Source organism: Jaculus jaculus, chromosome 14 (assembly GCF_020740685.1).
Source record: "Jaculus jaculus isolate mJacJac1 chromosome 14, mJacJac1.mat.Y.cur, whole genome shotgun sequence".
Lineage (NCBI taxonomy): Eukaryota > Metazoa > Chordata > Mammalia > Rodentia > Dipodidae > Jaculus > Jaculus jaculus.
Window position 1 is genome coordinate 67,991,585 of NC_059115.1, and position 26,730 is coordinate 68,018,314.

At 42.7% G+C, this 26,730-nt stretch overlaps 1 protein-coding gene across 6 annotated transcripts in view; it reads right to left on the reverse strand.

Annotated features, from left to right (window-relative positions):
* The window catches only part of LOC101611160 (leucyl and cystinyl aminopeptidase), a 105,754-nt gene extending 94,112 nt beyond the window's left edge, over window positions 1-11,642 (reverse strand). The window contains exon 1 of one of the 6 annotated variants that reach the window (XM_012952408.2): window positions 11,548-11,642. Coding sequence is in view for 1 of the 6 variants with exons in the window: in XM_045134460.1 (XP_044990395.1) it covers window positions 10,659-10,677 (19 nt within the window). In the remaining 5 variants the exon portion in view is untranslated. Of the gene's footprint in view, window positions 1-9,743; window positions 9,876-10,358; window positions 10,376-10,658; window positions 10,784-11,536 lie in introns of those variants that run through there. The other 5 variants (XM_045134463.1, XM_045134462.1, XM_045134460.1 and 2 more) reach the window with 5 other exon arrangements.
* Between the last annotated feature and the right edge of the window lie 15,088 nt (window positions 11,643-26,730).

Here is a 26,730-nt window from a genome sequence, read left to right on the forward strand (position 1 = left end):
TGCGTCATTTACTATACTTGCAGCAGTTTCACAAAATGAGACAGGTTAACACATCTCCATAATGAATCAAGAAAATACACAAGCAAATACACTAGAGGGCAGGAAGAGATGTGGGTTGGGACCCTAAGCCGACAGCTTCAAGGACAGCATACTAACTTGGGCACTTCTCTCCTAAAAGTAAGCTCTGCCAGGACATAAGCTCTATAAGGGCTGCTTATACTCCGAATTAAGAACAGAATCTGCAATAAGTTACCATACAGTAAAGATTTAATGTTCTACCTGTGAAAGCATCTTTTAAAAACATCATACTCGGGAGCCGGGCGTGGTGGCGCACGCCTGTAATCCCAGCACTTGGAAGGCAGAGGTAGGAGGATTGCCATGAGTTCAAGGCCACCCTGAGATGACGAGTTAATTCCAGGTCAGCCTGGACCAGAGTGAGACCCTACCTCAAAAAACCAAAAAAAAAAAAAAAAAAAAAATCATACTCGGGGCTGGAGAATGCTTGGTAGTTAAGGTGTTCGCTTGCCAAACCTGGAGGCCTGGGTTCGATTCTCCAGTTCCCACATAAAGACAGCTGCATAAGGTGATACATGTATCTGGAGTTTGTTTGCTGTGACTAGGGGCTGTGGTGTGCCTTTATTTCTCTCTTTCTCTCTCTCTCCTTGCAAATAAATAAATATTTTAAAAATATATTACACTTAAAGATACGGGCACAAGTAACGACAGGCCTCCCACCCCACTCTGAGGAGCAGTTCACGGCGGTTAGGAGAGCCAGCCACTGGCAGGATCCACTACTCACAAGCCCGGGGAGGCAGCCGTAATTAAACTCTCAGAGGGTCACGCCACATACAAGAAAAAACAAAAACACGTCGAAATAGAAGAGGGACTAGGTGGGAAGAAGGTGTCCAGTGGACAGGACAACAGGAGAGACATCTAAAGAAGGGAATGGGGGGCTGGAGAGATGGCTTAGCAGTTAAGGTGTTTGCCTATAAAGCCACAGGACCCAGGTTCGATTGCCCAGGACCCACATAAGCCAGATGCACAAGGGGTACATGCGTCTGGGGTTCATTTGCAGTGGCTATAGGCCCTGGTGTGCCTATTCTCTCTTTGTTTGTCTCTTTCCTCTATATCTCTCTCTGCTTGCAAATAAATAAATGAATACATATTTTAAAAAGAAGGTAATGGGGGCTGGAGAGATGGCTTAATGGTTAGGTGCTTGCCTGTGAAGCCTAAGGACTCCAGTTCGAGGCTCGATTCCCAAGTACCCAAGTAAGCCAGATGCACAACGTGGACATTCATCTGGAGTTCTTTTGCAGTAGCTGAAGGCCTTGATGCACCCATTTTCTCTCTTTCTCTCTGCCTCTTTCCCTCTCTGTCACTCTCAAATTAAAATAACAAAAAAAGGTAAAGGGGAGGGCATTATGATAAAAATATATTATATACATCTATAAAAATTGTCAATAAATAAATTAAAAATTGATAATTGACTAAGATCAACAAGAGTAGAGAGAGGAGGGCTGTAGAGATGGTCTAGCAATTAAAGACTCTTGCTTGTAAAACCTAACAGTCAGGTTTGATTCCCCAATACTCACATGAAGCCAGATGCACAAAGTGGCACATATGTCTGCAGTTTGCAGTTGCAGGAGACCCATACTCTCTTTCTGTTTGCCTCTTCTCTCTGTCTCTCACTCAAATAAATAAATAAAATATTTTTAAACAAAAGAAAGAGTAGGGAGAGGGGATAAGTATAGGAGAAAGGGTAAATAAAAGTATCATACATGCTTGAAAACATCATGATGAAACCAATTTTGTCCAATTAATATATATAATACTCATGAATTGACGAAGTTTTAAATAGCATTGAAATAAAACTTGCATTTCACAATTTTCCTTTTTATTCTTTCCTAATCACTACTTCCAAAATTGCTCTCTCTTCCCACCCCACCCCCAAAATAAGATGGAACAAAAAGAAACGCAGAAGCAATTTTGGTTAGTCCTATTTTTATTCTAGGAAATAAAATAAAGGAAGTAGAATGAACTACCAGGAGGTAAAAAGGAAGAAATTCAGTAAGGGAAAAAAAGGGGGGGGGGCAGGCATGGCAACACACTTGTATAACCCCAGCACCACGAAGGAGAAGACAGAAGGATCAAGAGTTCAAAGTCATTTTCAGCCAGCTTGGGCTAAATGAGACCCTATCTCAACAAATGAGAAAAAAAGAGGAACAGAGAAGGAGAGAGAGAGAATGAAAACAAAAACCATTCGAGTATATTTGAACTTTAGTATTCTCTAACTTTAGTAAAATAGAATTAAGCCCTAATTTATCCACTAAGATTTTTTACAATACATATCACACATATCTGTATTTGTTTTATCTCATTATCTATTTTTATTTATTTAGCAGAAAGAGAGATAGAAAGAAGAGAGAGAGAGAGAGAGAATGGGCATGATAGGGCCTCCAGCCACCACAAACAAACTCCAGATACATGCACTACTTTGTGCATCTGGCTTTAGATAGGTTCTGGGGAATCGAAGTTGGTTCTTAGCTTAACCGTTGAGCCATCTCTCTAGCCCCATCTCATTATCTGTAACAGAATATATAATGATGAAAAATTTAAAGTATACTAGCATACAGCATTCTAATAATCACTGCCCTTTGAACAAAGAGGCATTTTAAAACACAGTGAATATCACAAAACATTGGGACAGAAATACTGCCCCTGCCATAGAGAAGTGCCTTGGCTCAAGCTGGTCACGGTTGTACATGCCTTTAATCCTAACACTTGGGAGGCAGAGGGAGAAGGATCGCTGTGAGTTCAAGACCAGGCTGGGAGTATAGGGTGAGTTCTTGGGCTAGAGTGAGACCCTGCCTTGAAAAGAGAAAGGAAATTAAAAAAAAAAAAAAAAAAACCTAGCAAGAGCAATGCTGTAGTTTAAATTCTGGTTTGACATCTATGAAATTGTCACCGAGTCCATCATTTGACCCACAGATAAAACAACACAGTAAGTACAGGAGTGAGTCATGAAAGCATTCGATTGCTTTACCCTCGTATTTTGCAACACTCACCAAAAATCCACATGAAGATACCACACTTTATTCATTTAGGAGGTAGCCAATATTCTTGTTAAAAAAAAACAAACAAACAGACAAACCAACAACCTTGATGTGGTGAAACATTTTGAATAAATATTCCCTCCTAATTCAGTATCAAAAGTTCTTAATGATTCTTGTGGCATCACTTGGATCTAGCCATAAAAATTAACTGAAATTGTCAATGGTACCTAAATATTTATGTTTATTAATCTCTCAGGCAAAAATACATGTCATAAAACCTTTGTAAAATGGAAACATAAACGCTTATTTTGTTTATTTATTTAGGTTTTTTGAGGTAGGGTCTCACTCTAGCCCAAGCTGACCTGGAATTCACTATGGAGTCTCAGGGTGGCCTCGAACTCACAGCAGTCTTCCTACCTCTGCCTCCCAAGTGCTGGGATTAAAGGTGTGCGCCACCATGCCCGGCTTTAAAAAGCTTATTTTTAATTTAATCAACTGAATACAGTTTCAAAAGAACATCTTAATCTTTCATAATTCCTTAAAATGACAAATTGCATTAGGCATAACACATGTGTATGGGTTATTTAACAGTGAATGCATAGCACCGAATGGGACTGACAAAGAAAATATGTAACAGCTCCTCAATGTAAACAGAGAGCAAATGAGTTAGAAAATATATAAGGTAGTGAATAGAGTTTCCAGACCCAATCTTAGATAGATTTGTACAAGTAATAATTCTCTGAAATGCTATCCAAATTTTCAGACCAATAAAGCACAAGGTATAAGACACTCTTAAATTTTTATAGAACAACCTTCCCATCAATTTACAACTGTCCATGGGCCAGTTTCCTCATTATTAACTCATTTTTAAAAATTGTAATTCTTCAAAAGGTGTGGGTTGTAACATTTGTCACTGCCATTTAATTATGTGAGCTGAATGAATATATGAATTCTCCGACTTTTTCTCAAGAAAACTTCCCAAATCGGCAATCCATTAAAATATAACTATGTGCTCAGCTTCAGAGTTCACCTGGACTTGAACAAAGCTCACCACACCACAGCCAACCTGTTCTGAGTTCTACGTCAAGACTCTATATTGTATGACGTAATCCCCAAATCAAAGCAGACTGTCCTCTTTGGAGTCAACGACTTTTCTGTGTGCTACCTCCAAATGGAAGGTGAACAGCCTCCTGGGGACTCCTAATGCAGACATAAGTGAAGTTGCTGTTTGAAAGAAAAATATGCTCTTTATCACCCGGGCTGCCACTCAACTCTGTGCTGAACCTGAGATGTTTTCTTAATCTAGTCACCCCAGTCTACATACTTAGAGGGCAGTATCAGTGGTCCTAAGGACAGACACACTTAACATACAGTTCAAAGAACAGAGAAATTACTCCTATTAAGGATGGGTCAGTCCAAATTCCTGCACCGCACCAGATCTTGGTAAATCTGGGGACACCAGTTCCTTTCACCAAGTCTCTAATGACCTCCCTTACTGAACCATGGAGCCCCCTTGATAACCAAAACCAGACAAGCATTACACTGTCTTCCTGTCACACTCCTGTTACCAACTTCAGGTTCTTTAAAAAATGTTTACTTGTCCCAATCTCATTCAGTAATCTCTGCACTCATCCTCTACAGAAGGCCCTAGATGGCATCGTGCTCTTCAGGTAATGAATGTGCTGACAGCTGTTTCAATCTTACAAAATAGCAGCTCCAGCTGTAAGAAAGACCACGCCCCAAAGCCTTGCCATCACAAAGTTCCACTACAACCCCAAGTCACCCTGGGAAGCACTATCACAGAGCCATCAAATGCTGCAAGAGGAAGGGGACACCCTAGCCCACAGGTGTCTTCTCATTGCACCCTCCCTTTCCCTGTTCCCTCACCTGAAGATACTTTTCCTACAGAAACATCAGGAAGCCATCTTTAACTCCCTCCAAACCACATCATTGGTTTGGCCTTACCCAGTAGCACCCCAGAGATGAAGTACAGATAACTGGGTACAGTTAACTGTGACCCCGCCTCCCCCCCCCCCCACAATCTGGAGAAGCACAAATAACTGAGTCAAATTTTGTTTCAGTGACTACATTCTGGAAATATGTGGAATGCCCAGGAGGACTTCCAGGAGAAGGAAAAGGACTTCAAGCAAGCGGACTTCAAAAGGTCTCCCACAACTAAACTTGGTTCTCTATTGTTTGTAGAACCTTTCTTGGAAGTCTGAATTTTATTTGGCAAATGGGCTGGTTTCTTCCTAGCTTAGACGTTAAGGTTGGAATTAAAATTAATGGGTTCATTGTTCAACCACAAACACTAGGAGTAAAGTGACCCAAAACCAGGCAGTGAGAGCAGACACTGCTACCATGGTTGGCTCAAGAGTCGTCTTTATGCTTTGTTTTCTTGAAATCCAGAATACTCAGTAAAGATTCCTAACTTACAAGTGACTATGCATTTTCTGTAATGGAGAGGAGTATGGTTAAATTCACCTGTTCCCCATGTCCATCCCTATCTTTTGTCCTCAAACAACAGTGTCCTGTACCCTGACACAGGCCTGTCTTGAGCTTAAGGCATGACCATTTTGACTATCTCTGTCTAGCACTTCCTTCCTTGCCCCAACTCTCCACATTCCCTTCATCTTCATCAGTATTTTTTCTCTTAAGCCCCAGATTTTTCCCCAAGATCTGTATAGGATTCCAAGTCCTACAGGTGATCCTAGGATGAATATAAATGGGTGAGAAAAATGTAACAGGATGACTCCTAACCACCCTTGCATGGCTGCAAAAACTATTGTGATCACAATCATTAGAAGAATGGCCAGCTTTGGGTACAAGGGTCACTAGCATATGCATAAGGAGCTGTGCCCCCGTAAGAGCTCCAAAACTTCCTTCCAGTACCAATTCTGGTTTTCTGTGAACACTAAAAACCAGTAGGGATTCAAATTAAAAGTGATGTAAGTTTTTTTTTTTTTTCTGTGTGCTCCGATGCTTTATGGAAAATCCAGCCATATTTGCTCCACTCCAACCCTATGTGGTTTTCAAGACATGAGGTAACTGCCTAGTAGCATGGAGGCAACCACTCTCCACACCTCAACTGCCAAGAACTATAGGGGTAATCTTGGTTAAATTTTTCCATATTTAAGGGTCCTAATGTTTTCATGGCAAAGATAAAAATGCTATTGTTGGCAGATGGAATATTAAGACTACATTAGTAGACACGGGTGCTTATAAGTGACAACTATTAAATGGACTGGTTAAAATGATAATTGTATATCCCTCTTTCACAATAAGAACACTGTCTTAGACAAAGTTGCACTGCTCTGTTTCTTCTATATTTCTGTATTTTTATAGTAGCATGAAAACAAAAATGCACTCTTCTAATTCATTTCTCTTATTATCAAATGACAGCTTTGTGGAGTTGTTCATAAGCATGTTTAAGTACAAAATCTACCTGTTAGGTGAGAAGTCAAGGGAGGTTGTCCTGAATTACTGAGCACAAAATCACCCTTGGATTGTTTTCTATATAATAGTTCCTTAAACCAATATTTTTTTGGTTTTCTATCTTTCCTTCTGAGTTCTCAAAAATCACATGCATATATATATATATATATGAATGACAATCTTTGGCTATAACAGTTTCTAAGATAGGCAGTCTGTTTTTTATCCCATCTCAAGACACTTTTGGAAAGGGGTATGCAATAGCAAAGAATTTTCCCATCACTGCTTTCTAGTTAAAATTGGGTGGTTCCTAGGTAGACTGCTTGATATAAGCTGTCAATTTCTTTATCAGATTTCCCCTACCTGAAATAAAAAAAGACAGACTACAAAAACAGAACTTAACTTATGCTCCATCACAAAGAAACTATACGCTTTTGTTTAATGAATTTTCTTACAATGTAGTGATTTACCACAGAACAAAAGAAATATATGTATATGTATATAAACATGTTTCCATGTATATATAAACAGAATTGGTAAGCTCACATTTGTGAGAGATGATGCTATAGTTTTTTTTTAAATAAAGATATACACCTATAAAAAACTTACTTGTAAGATAAAAAGATGATATTATGATTTTAAACTGCTCTGCTACCCATAATACTAAATTTCTTGCCAAGACTTTCCATTTTGGAAGACAGAAAATACTTTTTAACTTTTTGGGTGAGGGGAAGCATTCCTTTAATCCCAACACTTAGGAGGCAGAGGTAGGTGAATTATAGAGTTTGAGGCCACCCTGAGACTACACTGTGAATTCCAGGTCAGTCTGGGCTAGAGTGAGACCCTACCTTGAAAAACCAAAAACCAAAACTTTAAATTGAATATGAATTATCAATCTAAACACTACCAACAACAATTTTGTAAGACAGGAAAGTTTCCCTTATTTGATTATGTACCAGCCTATAATAATGAAGCGATTTGTATGTGGGTTATATTAATAAAAAATGAGTCTCTATGTTTTCAATTTATAGTACTTCAAAATATCAATGCATGCCTTTTCAATCTCTAGATTTACTTGTGATCATCCAACAAGAAAGCCAAGGCAAAACATGTACTAAATAATAGAAATGTATTCATCATATTTGCTTCTGCCCCAAGCTCCCTTCTAGAGAATACTTCTATTATCCTCAAATCAAAGTCTCAGATAATAGGCTCAATCTTGGACTTCTTCAGATTCTGAGAGTTGAGCCCTGACTTAATGTGAATTTAAGTTACTCTGAAATATTCCAAGCTTCCTTGTATGCATGCATGCAAATGAAGAGGACAGACTTGTCCTAAGTTAGTATCTCTAATCAAAAGTTCCTTTTGTTGTGGTGGTAAGTATGTAAGTCACTAGTCTGTAAAAGTTACATCTATGCCTGCCCGGGAGGAGGTGGTATTTACTGCCAAAGCAACCGTAAGCACTGGCCCAACATCCATATCTTCTCATAAGAAGTCATCAGAAATCCAAAGCTAGACCAGATGTCCAGCTTTCAGTGTAATAGCAGTCCTTCCCAAGGGCAAGGCCAAAAATATCGCCTGAGCCAAAGAGGAATTCCTGGCACTAAAGTCCATCCTTGCAAGCCCTTTCTGGAGGCAAGCATTTTAAATGGGCTGTAGCAGTGTGTTAACTGGACAGATGAGCATAGGATATTCAACAAACAAACCTATCACCAGCAGGGAGAGCGCAACCCCCCCCCAAAAAAAAATGGGCCCTACCAGCAACACATTTCTCAGAAAACAGGGAAACTACAGAAAGCTCTGCTTAAAGAAATGAGTACCAAAACCAGAATGACAAGACAGAAATTCACTTCCTTTGCAATTTTATAGGCCAAAGAGTGAAACCATTGATGACATTTTAACTGAAGGCTATGTGGTCCTGAATTATTGAAACTGTTTTCTGTTAAGCTCACACACCTATCTCTTTATGCCAGGATATGCAAGAAAGTGTAAGTGGGAAAGACTTTATTAAAAGAGGACAGATATGTGACAAAAGCCAATATCAAGTGTGATAAATCCTTCAAAACACAAATTCTAAGATGATAAAATGGTCTGCAACAGAAATCTAGAGCTGAGAGTCTAACATGCACATATTATGCACTGAAAAAGATTAAGTAAAACAATAAATATGTTTTCTGTTATACCAGGTTATGTTTGGAGGCACTAGAAAATTCTGCAGCAAACTCTCCTAAGTTTTGAAGTAAATACCTAGTCTACCTTCAAAGCATCTAACATTACCAGTATCTTAATGCCTTGCTGACTTCATATGCTGTAGTTTCTAATTTCCTTGGTAAATGACGGTGGAGAAGACTCCAAGGAGATTATCACATTAACTAAAATGATACACTGCCAATCTGTCTCCAGCATCAACTCTGAAAATCAGCAGAGAGATAGCAGTCAGAAATTCAATTTGCTACATGAAAGTTGAAGCCTTGCTGCTTTTTCCGTTCTCATCTCTGGGATTTTTCCACTGTCCAATGAAATGTGGTAATTTGCAGACACACATCTAATGCAGAAGATTCTATGAGAGAAGGTTCTAAACTGTTAAGCTATGAGAATGAGCTTTAATTCTGTAGGTGAAGGTTCAACAAACCAGCTGGGTGACTCAGCCTTTGTTGTCAAGAATTTTTTAACTGCAGGAAATTTTGCATTTTAAAACCCTGAAAACATGGAAGTATTCTTCCCCAAACAAAGAATATTGATTTGCAAGGACCTAAACACCTGTATGAAACATTATTTTACACTCAAGTACTAAATAGCCTAGATGGTGCTTTTCGGCTGAAGTCTTCCTTTATTTTCTGGGTCTTGGTAATTACAAATAGAAATCCGATGAGAAAAAAAAAATTAAGAGTTGTCATCATTAAGTCTAATTAAACAGCAAAGGCAGAAATATGGCTGTAGGATAAAGCGTTCTGAATTAGGGACAAGGAGAGTAAAATGAACAGCTCACGGGCCCAGGAACGAAAAACAGCACGCAACAAGGTCTGGCTGGGCTACAATACACCGGGCAATGTCTCTCTTGGGTTGCAAATAGCCCACCGCGCCAGGGATGGGCTTGTCTTTTAGTAATCTCATACTCTTATCATCCACAAGAAAACACAATTGGAAAGCGAACCCCCTCATTTTGATACGCACTATCCTTTATTAACAGTTTTCCTACTTTCTATCCTAAAGGGGAATCCATGCACTCAATGCCACACAATGGTTAAGATATCTCACCCCTATTAAATTATAACTCCAGCACTTCTGGGCCAAACAAAAGCCCTCGTTCCAAACGGGGATGGGCTGTGTTCGCTCCTCTGAGTAACAGGGCCAAGGCTGTTTTCAGGGCGCAGGCTACTTTGGCTGTCACCCCATGTCCTACAGTGATATCCCCGAGACGAGGACGGTGGATGTTCCACGGTTCTCCGGGTAGAAAAAGAAGCTCGATGCACACCTACCCGCCCCTCCCTCCCCAGCCCAGGCCGGAGCAAACAACAGCAGCCAAGGAAGGTGCCAACGCGGGGCGGCACCTCGGTGCCCCGGCAGGAGGGCCGAGCAAATGCTCTTCTGCAAGTTTCCCTGCCATGAGCCTGCCCAGCCCCGCAGCCCCACCCCGTCCGATTACGGAAAGGCACGCGGGCAACTCGCTGGAGGACAGGGGGGTTGGCGGTGGCGGCGACGCCGGCGGTGGGGGTGCGGGGGGGGGGGCGGTGGAGGACAGCTCCCAGCGCACATCCCCAGCCGGGATTCGCGAGGGAACCGTCACCGCCTCCTCCCTCCGGGGGTGCAAACCCCGCTGCCAACTTTGCCCGCCGCCCCCTCCTCGGCGCGCAAACTTTATGGTTCGCTCACCTGGCCGCGCGGCGGAACGGGGCTCTGGAGGGGGGGGGGGTCCGCAGCCACCCGGGGGGCGCAGCGGCGCTGACCTTCACGCCCGCCGGCCCGCACGCACGCACGCACGCCGGGTCCCCCGTCCGCACCGGCCCCGGAGCTCCCCCCCTCACACACATAAACACACACCCAACGCCCTCGTGGGAGCCCCGCGGAGGGAACCGTCGTGCAGCCTGCCACCCCGGCGTGTCACAACCGTCCACGACCCCGGGGGTTGCCCCGAGGGCCCGGGAAGCAGCGTCTCGGGCTGTCCACACTCACCATTGGTGAAGGGCTCCATCTTTGCCCCCGGCCCACGCCGCGGTGTCTTCCAACCCGAGCGCCCGAGCTTCCGACTCGCAGAGAGCAGAAGCGGCCCAGCCGACTGAGCATGCCCAGCGACGTCTCCCGGGGCTGCCGACGAGGTGCGGCGAGAACCGGGGCGCCGCTCCCGAGCGCCTCCGTTCCGGGTTTTCGCAACCGCCGCAGAGAGCGCGGCGAGAGCTCAGGGAGAGGCGACGGGAGGAGGAGGAGCTTCCTGGAGCCCTTGTGTGGGGGGGCGTGGCCTCCCTAGCCCCGCCCACGCCACTCCTTCAGCCAATGAGGGCGCCCGCTGCGTCCCCGCCGGGTCTCGGGCGCGGCAGGACGGGCGCTGAGCCAGGAAACGCCGCCCGTGCCCCGGGTGGCAATGGACTTCCCCGAGGCGGAACACGCACGAGGCACGCGCGAGCGCCAGCCACGCCGGCCGGTGCGATGAGGGCCACGGCCTCTGGTGGAGCACAGCTTGGAATACCGAGGGGGAGGCGGGCGGGGGCGGGGGCGGGGGCGGGGGCAGAGAAGGCGGCGCTAGGACCGCGGAGCGTCGGTTCGGCCGGAGCCGCTTTCTCGTCTGGCGCACGGAGCGTGCGCGGCGGGGCCGGAGCCGCGATCCCAGGCGCCCAGGGCTGCTCGGGGCGCGGCCTGCGGATGCGGGCGGATCTCAAAAGCCGGCGCGGGTAGCGGTCATCCCGGAGCGCGGACTCGATGATGTAGATAGAGGCCCGGCCCGAAATCCACACCTGAGGGCCCCGGGCCCCGGCGCCCACCCGCAACTAGGCCCTTGCGAGCTCTCTCCGGGGTCCCGGTCCCCCCCTCCCCAGCTCTTGCGCCCATGCATCTACCCGGGAGTCACCATTGTCTCCGGAGCCAGATCCGTGCAGCCTGTGGCAGGCTTGAAGACCGACCTTGCGGCGGCCCGGGGAGCCCCGGCGGAGGCTCGTCCCGGGCGCGTCCTCATCCCGGTCCTGGAGTGCGCGCCGCCGCCGCGCTCGCCTCCGCCCGCGCAGGCTGCAGCCGCCGCCCCCCCCCCCCGCCCCCGTCCACTCCTCTCCCTCCTCCCGGAGCCCCCGCAGCGACTGGGCTCGGACCAGCGCCTGCCAGCTGTCACCGGCTCTTCCAGGGCTGTCGACAGCGGGGCGTCGGGGCACACAAGCCTAGGTTGGCGCAGATCTCCAGGGCCTGCCCTTAGGAGTCTTGCCTTCTTGACAGCAAGGGGCAGCCCAGGGATGTTTTGGACCAATGCAGCGTTTGAGAAGCTAGATTCGAAGTAGATCCGAAAGGCAGTGTTGTATTTTAAAATGTCACTTGCATCCCATTCCTGCTAGAAGACTTCCAACGAATACCGTGTCCTTAGAATGAAAGCGGAACCTCTTAGCTAACTTGGGGACTTCATCAATATGTTCATCCTGCACTGGCCACAGAAGCTCTCAAAGGGATTCCTTGAAGTTGCCAACTTAAGTTCAGTCCGGTGGTGTTATTCATTCTTTTATGAAAGTTCCTTGCAGAAAAAAAAAAGCCGTTAACTCTTACTTTGGTATTTTGCTTATTTATTCCTGTCATTTCCTTAGCTCAGTGGTCACCTCTGCAGACAATCCTCTGGCCACACACCTAGAATGACCACAAACATGGTCTGCTCTGCAAAGACTTCGCCCGCCTTGTTTTCTTCAGAGCACTCTGACGTCTAAAGCAACATTTTGTGGTTTGCGATTTGATCATCAAGCTTGCTCTCAAGAAAGCAAATTTCATAAAGGCAGGTTATTGCCTTTTCTTGGGGCTGTGTCCTGATGCGTAGAGAAGTATACAGTGAATACTTTTTGGATAAGTACAATGGCATTTAGCATTCTAAATAACTACCTCTGCTAACACACTTCTGGTGAATGTCTGTAATTGGGAAGTTTGTGGCCAGTACAGAGAAAAATGTCTATCTTGTGATACCTCATAGCTGCTCTTTCCCACTGTGCGAAAGATCATCTGAGCCCTTAGGCTGTTCCTCTTTACACGCGCGTACACACACACACACACACACACACACACACACACGAAGTGAATCACCCAGGCTAACATTGATAGGCAGGTATCATGTAGTACAATCTATGTTCACACAACTCTGAATGAATCTGTTGTCACCATATTACAAAGTATTATTACAAAAAAGTATATTACAAAGCTGGAATTTGTTAAATTGACCTCTCACATTGTATTACGTAGATATGACACTCCTCATTATTTTAGGTCATTTGGAGACCCCTTGAAGTTATTTTTGTAGCCAGAGCACTTAGTATCAGAGCTATTTAAAACCCCATAGCTTGTTAAATTACCTCAGCTCATCTCAACAGTAAGCTACAGTCTTCCATGCTTAAAGTGTGAAGTATGTTTTGTTTTAAAATTTTCAGCTCTGCAGACTTGGGGGAAAGCATTGTACAGTTTGTATTAACAAATATAGGTGGATCAAGATGTCTTTCTGAGATTTTGTTGACAAGCAGTTTCTTTGCCAACTTCTCTTGCCTCTCAGCTTTCCAAACATACACACAAGGACACTGAGGGCCATTTAAAGAGGTATGATTTTGTATTGAAGGCAAATAGACTGACAAAGCCAACATGTCTCAATCCTACTGAGCCTCAAATGAATGCCAATGATTTTGTCTTGTCAGATACTATTGAACTTCACAAAGCCTTTCTGAGTGAAGAGAAGTACAGTTTTGCTTCTGAAATCCATCGTTTCTATCTTTAACTCCTATCATTTTACACAGAACCTCCTGTTTAGAGGTGTAACATTTGATATTATTATGAAACTTATTTATTATCATCATAAGATTTGGAGTGACATTTTCTAGTATGGCCATTCCACCATCTTCAGAATCTTGATGGAGAAATAGGAGAAAGCTACATTCTTTTAGACAGTTTCCCTTAGGAACAGAAGTCCAAACGAGAGAACCAGGAGATACCATCCCACATACCAACCTGCCTTGGCACGAATGAAAGTCAGGAAAGGGAATGGTGTCTGATCAAGACTCATCTACAACAGCTGCAATGTCCCCCGCCCCCGCCCTGCTCCTTCCCACAGTTTGGCACACGATCTACATGGATGACCACTAGGTAGGCTGGTCCAAGAGCCCACCCCTTTGAATGTGCCAATCAATCAATCAGGTCTTCCCCTTTACATACCTGAATCTGATGAAAGAATACATTTCTGTCAACTATGAAGGTTGTATTTGTTTGGGCTCCTTAATCTTTCTCTGTCTCTCCTCGCTCTGGTCATGGATACACAGGAGTCTGACTGAGTGGGGGAGGGCAGAGTACTTCTTGTCCTGGGTAATGTCCTGCTTCCCTCTGCTTCATACTTTGGTGTACCTTCTCACTTTAACTACGTGTATGATTTTCCTCTGGTCTCCGAATCTACCATGTGCACATTTCCCTTACACTTTAGATCCTACCACCTGAGTGCTGCTTCTAAGCTCTGGAACTGCTACCTGTATAATTTATCTAAACTTGGGATAATGATGGGTATAACTATCTTTCATAGTTATTTATCATCTGAATTTCTTGGTCTCTGCTTTGTTATTTTCTCCCTACTATTCTTCCTTAAGCCAACACCATTTGCCCTCTTAATTTTCTTCCATGTGGAAGCTCAAGCTGGGTGCTGTGTGTCTCTTTTAAATTTCCATACATAAGTACCTGGGTTCTGTCTTCCACGTGTTTATATGGCTCTGCCCCAGTCATTGCTCTGAATGAATCTTTTCCACATGAGTACATGTGTATCAGACAGATTCAGGTTCGCTGAGATGAACTTCCAGACCAGGCAGAGCTATGGAGGAAGGGATATTTATTGAAGCTTACAGATCCAGGGGAAGTTCCATAATGGCAGAAGAAGCTGGCCTGCCTTCACAGGACCAAGCAGAGAGAGAGAAGTACAAGCCTAAAGATCAAAAGCCACAGCACACTTCAGGAACTCCAGCTAGGCATACTTTGCATATCTTTAGAATGAAATCTGAAACCCACCACCACACCTTAAGATCCACCCAGTGACATCGCCTCTAGCCAGGTGGCTGCAGATGTAAACTACAAACAAAAAACTGAGTATATTGGGGGCCATCTATTCAAACCACCACAACATGTTTCCCACTTTCCAAGTGCTTATCACTCTGCCTTCTTCCTAGATCCCAATTTCCCTTAAATAGACCCCCTCAATTTGTGATTTTTTCCCTAAATAAACTCAATAATTCATAATTCATCCTTCTGGAGTCCATTTTTAACCAATTCTTTGTTAAAAATAGGACATGACCCAAAATTAGTGTTTGTAAATTTGGAAACCCCACCTGAACTCCAAAATCTGGCCTCAATAATATTTGAATTGGTATATAAGTAGCATGATAGAAAAAAATTAAGCACCCAGAACAACACATTTGCTTATAAAGAATCGAACAATGGAAGTATAAAATAGTATAGCCATTATGGAGAGTAATACAGAGGCTGTTCAGAACACTAAGAACATATCTAGCCTATCATCCAGCTATCTTTTTTCTGGGTATATACAACCAAAGAAAATCATATCTGCATATCACAGAAATAGCTGGGGACATTCATGTTTATTACTATACTGTTCATAATAGCTAAGACATGGAATCATTCTAAATTCCCACCACCAGATGAAATGGGATAAGAAAAGGTGAATATATATATATATATATTTTGTTTTCATTCATTTCATGGATATCATAAAAATGTAATGCCCTGTCATCTCAGCAAAGTGGATGGAATGAACTGGAGGTCATTATGTTACTAGAAATAAGTCAGAAATAGAATAACAGAAGCCATATGCTCTCTCACATATAAGCATGCTTAAAAGTCATTATAAATGTGTACTAGCAATTACTAGAGACTAGAATGGTGTGATGATTAAGTTTTGTGTAACTTGATCTGCTCAGGAATCCATTACCCATAAGTGAGTCTCTGAGGTTGCAGGAATCCTCCCCCCAGGGTGAGCCCTTCTGCCAGAGTGGGCAGCTGGGAGTTGGGGGGCACTTTACCTAAGGAAGCTCAGGGAAGGAAAGTATCCTCCTTCCTCCTGGCTTTTTGCTTCTTGCTGCCTTCCAGCAGGGACTGAAGAGCAGCGTCTCTCCAGGAAGCCTCCAGGCCTTCAGTGCGGGATCGGGACTGCGGAGGCCTCCAGCCTTGTGCACTGAGCAGCTACCCGGTTCCTTGACTCTCGGGCCTGAAAACTGCTATTGTTGGACTGCCGTAAGCTAGTCCAATAACATTCCTTTTAATACAATTCATTCTATTGGTTCTGTTGCTCTAGAGAACCCTGGCAAATACAGATGGGTGAAAGGCAGGGGCATCCAGACAGGTTGGATGACACATACAAAATGCTCTAGAGAGAAGCCGAAAGTAGCAGCCCAGTGGGCTGAGAGATTCATGGCATTGTGTTACCATTTTCAGGAATAAGTAGGAGAGCGTAAAGCTTCCGAACCCCAAATAATGAGACACTCATTAGTTACTCCGACTTGGTTAGCAACCATCACGTGTGTATATATCACTATGCCTCATAAATATGTGTAGTTATCACTTACTAATTGTATTAGTCAGGGTTCTCTAGAGGAACAGAATTACTAGAATGAATTATTTTAAAAAGGGAATTTATTGGATTAGCTTACAGTAGTCCAATAGCAGTTGCAGGCCCGAGAATCACTGAACCTGGTAGCTGCTCAGTCCACGTGGCCAGATGCCTCAGCAGTCCGGACCCGGCTCTGCAGATGGCGCAGGAAAGCCTGGAGGCCTCCTGAGGAGCCGCTGGGTTTCGATCCACGTGCGTCTTCAGTTGATGTTGGTCTTTAGTCCGTACTGGTCTTCAATCCACGCTAAAGGTAGGGAGCAGCTCTGGCAGCCAAGTGGAAGGAAGGAAGGAAAAAAGGGAACTCTTCTACCCAGAGCTTCCTTATATCACGTCCCCCTCTGAGCGGGGCCCACTCTGGGGGAAGGGCTCACCCTGGGAGAAAGACCTCCTCCTTTAGTTGATCCTTCCTAGAAGCAGCCTGTGGATTACTAAACAGATGAAGTTGACAACACCTTAACTATCACACTAATCATTTTTGTATTTCAAGGATTTAAAAATGCTAACTGCCCTGATTTGATCATTACACAAAGTATATGTATACATGTATCAAATAGCCACATTTCACCCCATAAATGTACACAAACTAATTTAACAAAAAATGTGGACATTTAAAGTTTTGAGCTAAAATTAGAATTCTTTAAATATCTTGTTTTGATATTTTATTAATTTATTGGAGAAAGATAGAGACAGGAGAGGCAGATAGAAAGAATGGGCATACCAGGGCTTCTAGCCACTGCAAAGGAACTCCAGACACATGTGCCACCTAGTGCATCTGGCTTACATGGGTACCACAGAATCAAACCTGGGTCCTTAAGCTTCCCAGGGAAGCATCTTAATAGCTAAGTCATCTCTCCAGCTCTAGAATTCTTATATTTCCATTTAAATCAATTGATTTAAAAGTGCAAAAAAAATTTTTTTAAGAGCCAACAAGCTGGATAATTGATGGAGAAATTTTTATCAAACTACAACACATAGTCTTCCGTGCATCAGCTAATCCCAGCTCCACGTTAAGCAGGTGAGACAATTTCAGTTGAGAGAGGGCAGACGAGTTACTCAGTGCTGGGCAAGGCAGACACTGGAAGTGGGGCCAGCTGAGCTCTCAACCAGTGCTCCAGAGATGGTGCTGACCCATCCTGACCCCCCCCCCAAGCAAGTGAGGCTCAATGACAGCAGCCCATCAGAGCTAACATTCAGCTGCTAAACTGGATTAACTCATTGATGTTCTGTATCAGATTTGGATTCAGGACCATTAAGTCATCTTTATAATTATTTTGGAAAGGGAATGAGCAATACAACCTTTGGACACACACATTTGAAAGTGTTCTTTGTTGCGAAGTCTGGAATGAAAGAAGGACACTGCTTGCTGCCAAAGCAAGAAGGGCTGCTGGGAGGTCTCCACTCTCAGGACTGCAGAGGGGCGCTCATGGTCCCCCACCCCCACCCGACATACCCACTCCATCACTTCATCATGTTTGAGGTGATGATACCCAGCTGAAATGTTTACAGAAGACTGGGGAGATGCCTTGGTGGTTAAAGGCACTTACTTGCAAAGCCTGTCTGCTTCAATTCCCCAACACCCACATAAAGCCTGATGTAAAGTGGCCACTTTCAGGAGAATCTGAAGCTTATGGGCTGGCCAGTCTGATCTTTATTTGAAGTCTGGCTGTCTGTTGGCTGTGGCAAGAGACTCTGTCTGCAAGAAGGCAGAGCACAGGAACCTGAAAATAGACCTCTCATTTCCACACACATGCTGTGGCATGTGTATACACACACACACACACACACACACACACACACACACACACACACACTAATAATTTTAAAAACATGTTTGCAGCACAAAAGAAAACAGAATCATTTTCTAACAGAACTCTTGTAAAATTCAAACAGTAGCAAGATGATTCAGTCAACTAAAGTAAATTGTTGATAGCAAGGGGCAGTTACTTTCTAGTTCGGATGCTTTGGATTATAACAACTAGAGCTATGAACCCAATTTCTCAGTCTCTACCTTCTGATCATCTATGTGACCAATTTTCTGGAAAAAAAAATGAAACTGTCATGTGGTCACAAGGCACCTGCAGTAGAAAATGAAGGAACTTTCTCTTTCATGTCTATTTCTTATGAACAAGAAATTTCCCATTTGTGTATATTTTGTATGTTTCTAAACCAATCACTGGAAAGGAAAATGTTACCATGGCAGATGTTTTTAGCCAAAACAGTCTTAATGTGGTGAGTTTACTATCTTTGTTTCATATATAAAAATGGAGTGGGAATTTGAATACAATTTTTTTTAAAAAGTATGTCCCCTAAAGGTTGACATATTTATACTATTTTGATAATTTTAAGAAGTAGTTTGTTTATTTATTTATTGGGTGGGAATGTACACGCCAGGACCTCTAACCACTGCAAACAAACTCCAGACACATGCACCACCATGTGCATCTGGCTTACATAGGCTTTAGGGAGTTGAACCTAGGTCCTTAGGCTTTGCAGGCAAGCACATTAACTGCTAAGCCATCTCTTCAGCCCTATTTTGATAATTTTTAAAAAGCCTATGACCCTTATACAAGAAAAACAAAGCTAGAACACCTAAATACAATGTAATTTTTCATATAATGTATGATTATAATTGAGATTACACATCAAGAAATACTTATAACTTGGAGTTGGAGAGATGGCTTAGCGGTTAAGCACTTATCTGTGAAGCCTAAGGACCCTGGTTCAAGGCTCAATTCTTCAGGACCCACATAAGACAGATGCACAAGGTGGCGCACGCATCTGGAGTTCGTTTGCAGTAGCTGGAGGTCCTGGCGTGCCCATTCTCTATCTGCCTCTTTCTCTCTCTGTCTGTTGCTCTCAAATTAATAAATAAAAATAAACAACAAGAAAAGAAATACTTATAACTAAACCTTGAATTTTGATTTTATGTAACTATTAACATTGAAAATAAATCTAACTTTCATGTTAAGCATAAATTAGGTTTGGTAGGGTTATTGTAAAGGCCACTGTAATCTGACTAGGGAGAAATGGTCTCAAACTTCCAGGGAGAGAAATCTTTCAGTTCAAGGTGCTGTCAGGGGCATACTTGGAAGGCACTATAGAAAGATCTATGTCAGGCCTCTCTCTCTTAGGTTCTGCTAGTTTCTTGCCTGGTGGCAGGATATGCCATTCTCCCAGAGTACATATCACACCCAATATTCTCTTTCATATGAAGACTGCAGTCAAATGAGATTAGAGGCACAACCTATTCCACTGTGACCTTAACAATTTTAATCCTCAACCATCCTGTTTGCAAGTGAGGTCACATTCTGAGATATTGAGAATTATGAATTTGACATACAAATTTTGGGAATTTAGGAAATATTATTCAACTCATGACAGTGTCTTTGTGGCAGAAGTAAGGTTGAAGTCAGGTATAAAGACATTTGATTTCAAAGAATAGCATTCAGCAGCGAGAAAACAACCCACAGATGGGAGAAAATATTTAAAAATCACTGCACTTCATGATTGACACTATATAAAGAACCCTGACAAAGAAGGAAAAAATAACTGGCATAATGCTTACTTTGGCAGCACATATACTAAAAAATAATCCAATTAAACTGAGACAAAGCATCTGAATCCTTTCTTTAAATAGAGTTTACAACTATCCAGTAAACACAAGAAAAGTTTAACATTTACTATGATTTGGGCATGGTTTGAGTCTGTACCAAAAGTTCATTTTGCTGGGATTTGGAACTGTTGCAGAATTGTGTTGAAGTGATGGAAACTTTGTGAGGTGGGTCCTTCGGTAGATAATTAGGTCATGAAGGTTTCATCCTCATGACTAGCAAGAAATAGATCAAGTTTTCTCGGACTGAATTTTTTTTCCATATGAGCAAGTTGTCATTTTTTTTTTTTTAACGTACCATTTCACTCTAGCTCAGGCATACCTGGAATTCACTACGTAGTCTTGGGGTGGCCTTGAACTCATGGTGATCCTCCTACCTCTGCTTCCTGAGTGCTGGGATTAAAGGCATGTGCCGCCATGCCCAGCTAAATTGTTTTTTTTTTTTTTTAAGTGAATCTGGGGCCTGAAGGGATAGCTTAGCAGTTAAGGCATTTGCCTGCAAAGCCAAAGGATCCAGGTTTGATTCCCCAGAACCCACGTTAATCAGATGGATGGTGCATGTGTCTGGAGTTTGTTTGCAGTGGCTGGAGGCCCTGGTGCACCTGTTCTCTCTGTATCTCTCTCCCACTTTCTCTTTGTCAAATAAACAAATAAAAATAAAATACAAAAGTGAATCTGGCTTCCCCACAGTCTTTTACTTCCTGTCTTGCCATATCACCTCAATCTCTAGTCAGATTCTCTTTCTGTTTTTCTGCTATATGATAACGTGGCCAGAAGCCAGAAGCACATTGTTTAAACACTCTAGTCACTAGGCTCATGAGCTGTGTAAACCTTTCGTTAAGTTACCTCCACATCCTAGTATCTTAGGTAGCAGCACAAGGTGGATTTAGACACTACTATCAAAGAAATGTGAGGCCAAACCTCTGTGTGCTATTGTTTGACGTTTGCTAGAATGGCTGAAATCAGAAAGCCAGACAATAATAAGTGTTAGTGAAATGGAGAGAAAATGGACTCTCTTACATCATTCATAGGAATAGAAGATGATGCCACTTCTTTGGAAAGCAACCTGACTTTCTCAAAAGATTAAACATAGAATTCTCCCAAGACCTGCAACTCTTCCAGATAGGTACCCTAAAGAATTAAAGTCACAGATGCCTTCAAAAATATGTACATTTATGTTCTTAGCAGCATTACTCATGTCAAAGTACAAACAACAGAAATGCTCAGTTGATAATAAAACGTGTAATATCCATTTCATTTCAGCAGTTGAAAGTAGCAAAATATTCTTAGGTTATGTTCAGTGAAAGAACCTAGACACAAAAGAAAGGAGTCACTCTAGCTACGAAAACAAATCATAAGCTGGGCATGGTGGGGCATGCCTTTAAGCCCAGCACTTGGGAGGCAGAGGTAGGAGGATTGCCAAGAGTTCGAGGCCACCCTGAGACTCCATAGTAATTCCAGGTCAGCCTGGGCTAGAGTGAGACCCTACCTCAAAAAGAAAAAAAAAAAAAACACAAAAAACAAATCATAGGTTCTCATCTGTAAGTCATTCTATTATTCTCCTTCTATAAAATGTCCAGAATATGTAAATCTAGATAAACTGAAAGAAGATTATTGACCCCCTAATACTGAAGGGAGTGAAAAATAAGAAGTGACTATCGTCAGATGCAGGGTTTCTTGTTGAGGTAAAATAGAGATGTTCTAAAATGACATTTAGCTTAGTAGTAGAGATGTATGAAGACTTTGGTTCCATTTCTAGCAGTGTAAAACTTTTGATAGGCACTTACTTCTGACTCACAACTATTGACTTGTAAACTTTAAATGGGTGGGATTTTATGGCCTATAGATGAAACACAAAGTAGTGATTTTAAGATAGCTATAGTTAGGCTTGATTCAAATTAAGTAGCAATCATATTACACTCTATGTTGCTCCCCCATTGCGCAAGCAAGTTTTCTCTCCCGGCTCTGGATGCCGCTCTCAAACAAGAGTACCAAGGTTCAGATTCGTTTATTTAAACATTGGCTTATTTAGAAATAAATAAATGCTGAAGAAAATTCTGTGGGACAGATACACTGTTACGCAGCCTACTAGATATGCTTAAGAAATCTTTGCTCTAGAAGTATGACGACCATCAGAATTTCTCAGGAATCTTGTTTATAAACAGATTCATAGGCCTTGTCTCTCTAAATTCTGATTCAGTGGGTCTGAGATATTGCCTAAAATCTGCATTTTTTAAAAATTAATTATGGCTAGTGATATTTTAGGTTGTATCCAGTTCACTGTACATGATAGGATTCCTCAGGGACATGAGGACTGAGTGGAGAACATGCTTCTGGGACTCACAGCGGTCCAAGTCTGCCTCTCCTCCTACCGACCTCTAAGACTGAGCAAGTCACTTCACCCCCCTGGGTCTTAATGTCTTCTGTGTAAACTGAGGCCTAAGACCCCATTCACTGGATTGATATGAGGATAAGAGGAATTAACATCCCTAAGGTACACTTAGAACAGAAACTGCCAGAAACTCAGCTCTAAAGATGTATTTGCTATTACTATTAAAAGGTGAATTATGAAATTTTAATACAATGTAGATTGCATGTAAAAAAATTTAGGCTTAAAAAATTATCTTTTTTATAATTCCAATTTCTGTAATGCTAATTTTATTTCAAGCTCATCATTTAAAATGATGTCCTAAGGAAGCCTTGTTTTTAGTACTGAGTTATTCGCCTGACCCCTGCATCAGAAGCAGCTCAGGTAAGCTATGAAATGGCAGGGGCAATGGGTCCAACTATAGCCATGAAAATGAATCCTAACTCCTCTCCTATAGGAGGCAGAAGATACAAAAGCATTTCTTTTCAGAAATGATCTCTAGCCAGAAATTTTGCTTGTCTTATCTCTCTGGGGAGATGTTTTTGCTCCTGATTCAATTTTCTTTTACCTTTACTTCTAAGAGCTATGGAGAAATAGAGCCTAAGGATTCGTCCTTTAGCTTGCTGGTTTTTCTTTTTTCTTTTTTAATCATGAGAAGCTCCTGAAATATTTATCTAGAATATTACATTTGACTGCGATTCTTGGCTGACTCTCAGCTGACTCAGCTGTTTCTCTCCTCCCTCTGGCCTCAGGCACAGACTGCCAATCACTCAGCAGTATTTATAGAAGACCCACGTGTGTGCAGGAACCCGAAAAGAGCTAAAAACAAACACGAGCTAAATCTTTGCCTTTAAGGCATGTGTGATCCACTGGGCCAACCAAGACATGCATGCAGGAGACATGCGCAATGCCTCGCTGTGATCATGTACGAGCAGGATTAGGCTGAAGCAAGTTGCTGAGTAGGCTTGTCTCTGAGTTCTCCTAAATCCACTTTCTTATATTCTTCTTGACTTCCAGGCACTGCTTGACAGTCAACAGAAAGCTTATCAAATGACATCTGCACACTTCTGGCACTGACAACGTACCACTCTCCAGACCCTCCCACACAGCGGGTACTTTCTGGGATACTCCACCCCAGAATCTACTCCCCAGCCCATTTTCTACTTTCAGGGTTCCCTCTTGTTCAAGGGGCCCTTTTGTCAGCCAAATGTAAAGAAATAGGTATCACTTTTTTTAAAGTCACATTAAAATGGCAAGTGGGTTACAATTTAATATTTTAACTTTTCTTAGCCCAAAGGAATAAATATGCAATGATGCAATTATGAAATGAAGGCAACTGATTAAGGGGATATGTCTTTTGACATATGTCTACGAGGTTTCCCTTTTTGTAAAAATTTTTTGTTCATTTTTATTTATTTGAGTGTGACAGAGAGAGAAAGACACACACACACACACACACACACACAGAGGGAGAGAGAGAGAGGGAGAGGGGGAAAGAGAGAGAGAGAGAATGGGCGTGCCAGAGCTTCCAGCCACTGCTAACAAACTCCAGACGCGTGCACCCCCTTGTGCATCTGGCTAACGTGGGTCATGGGGAATCAAGCCTCGAACCAGGGTCCTTAGGTTTCACAGGCAAGCACTTAACTGCTAAGCCATCTCTCCAGCCCAGATTTCCCTTTTTGCAGACTGCCCTGTGTAGGTCTTTGCCAGGCCAACACTGCTCGTGACCATTTTTGTGATTCTTGAGACCGAAGAATTGGCAATTAATGTATTCCCTTTGGCTTTGCAATCCAAACAGCTAGGTTTCTTAGAGATTCAGGCATCTGAACCTAGAAGAATAAGAGTTCTATAAGACAAAACATTTTTAAACTATACTCATTTCTATTCCCTATAGATAATACATGAGTTCTAGTTAGATAAGCAAGTCTTGAGCTGTTACTGGACCTACAGTGTTCTCATTGCTACTTAAATAATCCTAACTCAGGCCCCGGTGTGACCACCGTGGGCTTGACCAATAGACATGGTTCCTAGAGATAGTGTGTGGATTTTTTTGTTTTGTTTCAGATTGGATCTTTTTCTTCGATCACCCAGCTCACGTTTCTCTATCAATTTACTCTAACCAGCTAAAAAGCCACCTGTCCTTCCAAGATGTTTAAGTCTGCTTTTTCAGTCTTTGTTGCTATATCTGGAGGTGTGACTAGAAAGAAAATAAAATTACACACACCAAAAAAACTTGTGCACAAAGACCATTGTTTAATTGTTTAAAATGGTTCCCCTATTCCCATCTTAGTTTCTTTCAATTTTTCAGTTTTGAAAGGGTATTTTTTTCTTTTTTCTTTCTTTTTTGTATTTACTTATTCATGGTGTTTAGAGGTAGGGTTTCACTCTAGCACAGGGTGACCTGGAATTCACTATGTAGTCTCAGGCTATCCTCAAAATCACAGTGATCCTTCTATCTCAGCCTCCCAAGTACTGGGATTAAAGTTGTGTGTCACAACATGAAAGGGTATCTCTATCTATCTTCCAATATACAATGCTACGTAAGAGAACTCTGAATCATCCATTTCTAAGAAATAAAGTAGAAACTGTAGGAGAACATTACATCAGAGATACAAACTAAGACAGATAAGGCAAATCACACAGCTATAGGATTTGATCACAAGTGACATTGTCAATTTGGATGAATGGATGAATGTCTTAGGAGTGTGTATGTGTATATGTGTGTGTGTGTGTGTGTGTGTGTGTGTGTGTGTGTGTGTGCATAATCACCTGTACCTTTATACACTTGTACAGGGGGAGGTTGGAAAGAGAGAGGAAGAGAGAGCTACCATCTTGTATATTTCAAGAACACCTGATCATGATTGCTCTGAGAGATACTATAGACCCAGGAACACGGCGCATGTGACTGGCATTCATTTGCAGAGGCAGGAGGCCCTAGCACAGCCATTCTCTCTTCTCTCTCTTCTTATGAATTAAAAAAAAAATGATTTTGGGGTTTTTGAGGTAGGATCTTGCTCTAGCCCAGGCTGACTTGGAATTCACTCTGTAGTCTCAGGGTGGCCTCAAACTCACTGTAATCCTCCTACCTCTGCCTCCCAAGTGCTGGGATTAAAGACGTGTGTCACCACTCCCAGCAACAAAATTACTTTCTAAGGCCTGGAGAGATGGCTTAGCATTTAAGACGCTTGCCTGCAAAGCTAAAGGACCTCGGTTCCATTCCTCAGGACCCGAGTAAGCCAGATGCACAAGGTGGTGCATGCATCTGGAGTTCGTTCGCAAACCCTGATGCACTCATTCTCTCTCTCCCTCTCTCCCTCTCGCAAATAAGTAAATAAAATATTTAAAAAATATTTTATACTCACCCTGGTCCATGTACCCCATAGTAGGTGGTCAACATATCTTGCGGGAAGCAAGAACCGTGTAGGGGAGAGGCAAACTATGGCATGGTAGTAGAAAGGTAGCCAGGGCGCTGGTACGGGAGGAGCTCAGCCTCTAAGAGTAACCCTTGTAAATGAAAAATTTTAGAAGAAACAATGTGAAGGACACATATAATTAAATCACTAGGGAATCTTTGATGAAACATTAAAAAGGAGGGATACAATTTTTAAAACATGCTTCCTCTCTTACTAACCAATACCAAAGGCTCTATCTTGGCTCCATGTTTCAATGTTGATGGGAAACTGATGGTCTGGGCCATTGGAAGTATGGGTGTCCTGACAAAATTAATTCTGGTGATGATTATAGTTTAATTTATTTATTTGAATTTATTTGACAGAGAGAAAAAGAGAGAGAGAATGGAAGCACCAGGGCCTCCAGCCACTGCAAACGGACTCCAGGCATATGCACCACCTTGGGCATCTGGCTAAAGTGGGTCCTGGGGAAAACAAGCCTGGATCCTTTGGCTTTGCAGGCAAATGCCTTAACCACTAAGCCACCCCTCCAGCCCTCTGGTGATTATAATCAGAAAGATTCTCAGTGATGCAACAGATCTGTTTAGCTGCTGTACCTCCTAGATGCTTGCAGACTCTACTTACTTTTTTTTTTTTTTTTTGTTTTTTTGAGGTAGGGTTTCACACTAGCTCAAGCTGACCTGGAATTCACTATGTAGTCTCGGGAGGGGGGCGGCTTGAACTCATGGCCATGAGCTCTCAGCAATGGCATTCCTCCTACCTTTGCCTCCTGAGTGCTGGGATTAAAGGCCTGAGCCACCACGCCCGGCAGCTCTACTTGTTTTTGTTTTTGTTTTTTTGAGGTAGGGTCTCACTCTAGCATAGGCTGACATGGAATTCACTTTATTTTCAGGGTGGCCTCGAACTCACAGTGATCCTCCTACCTCTGCCTCCCCAGTGCTGGGATTAAAGGTGTGTACCACCATGCCTGGCTTCTCTACTTACTTTTTAAAAAAGTTTTTATTATTATTATTATTTATTAGAAACAGAGAGAG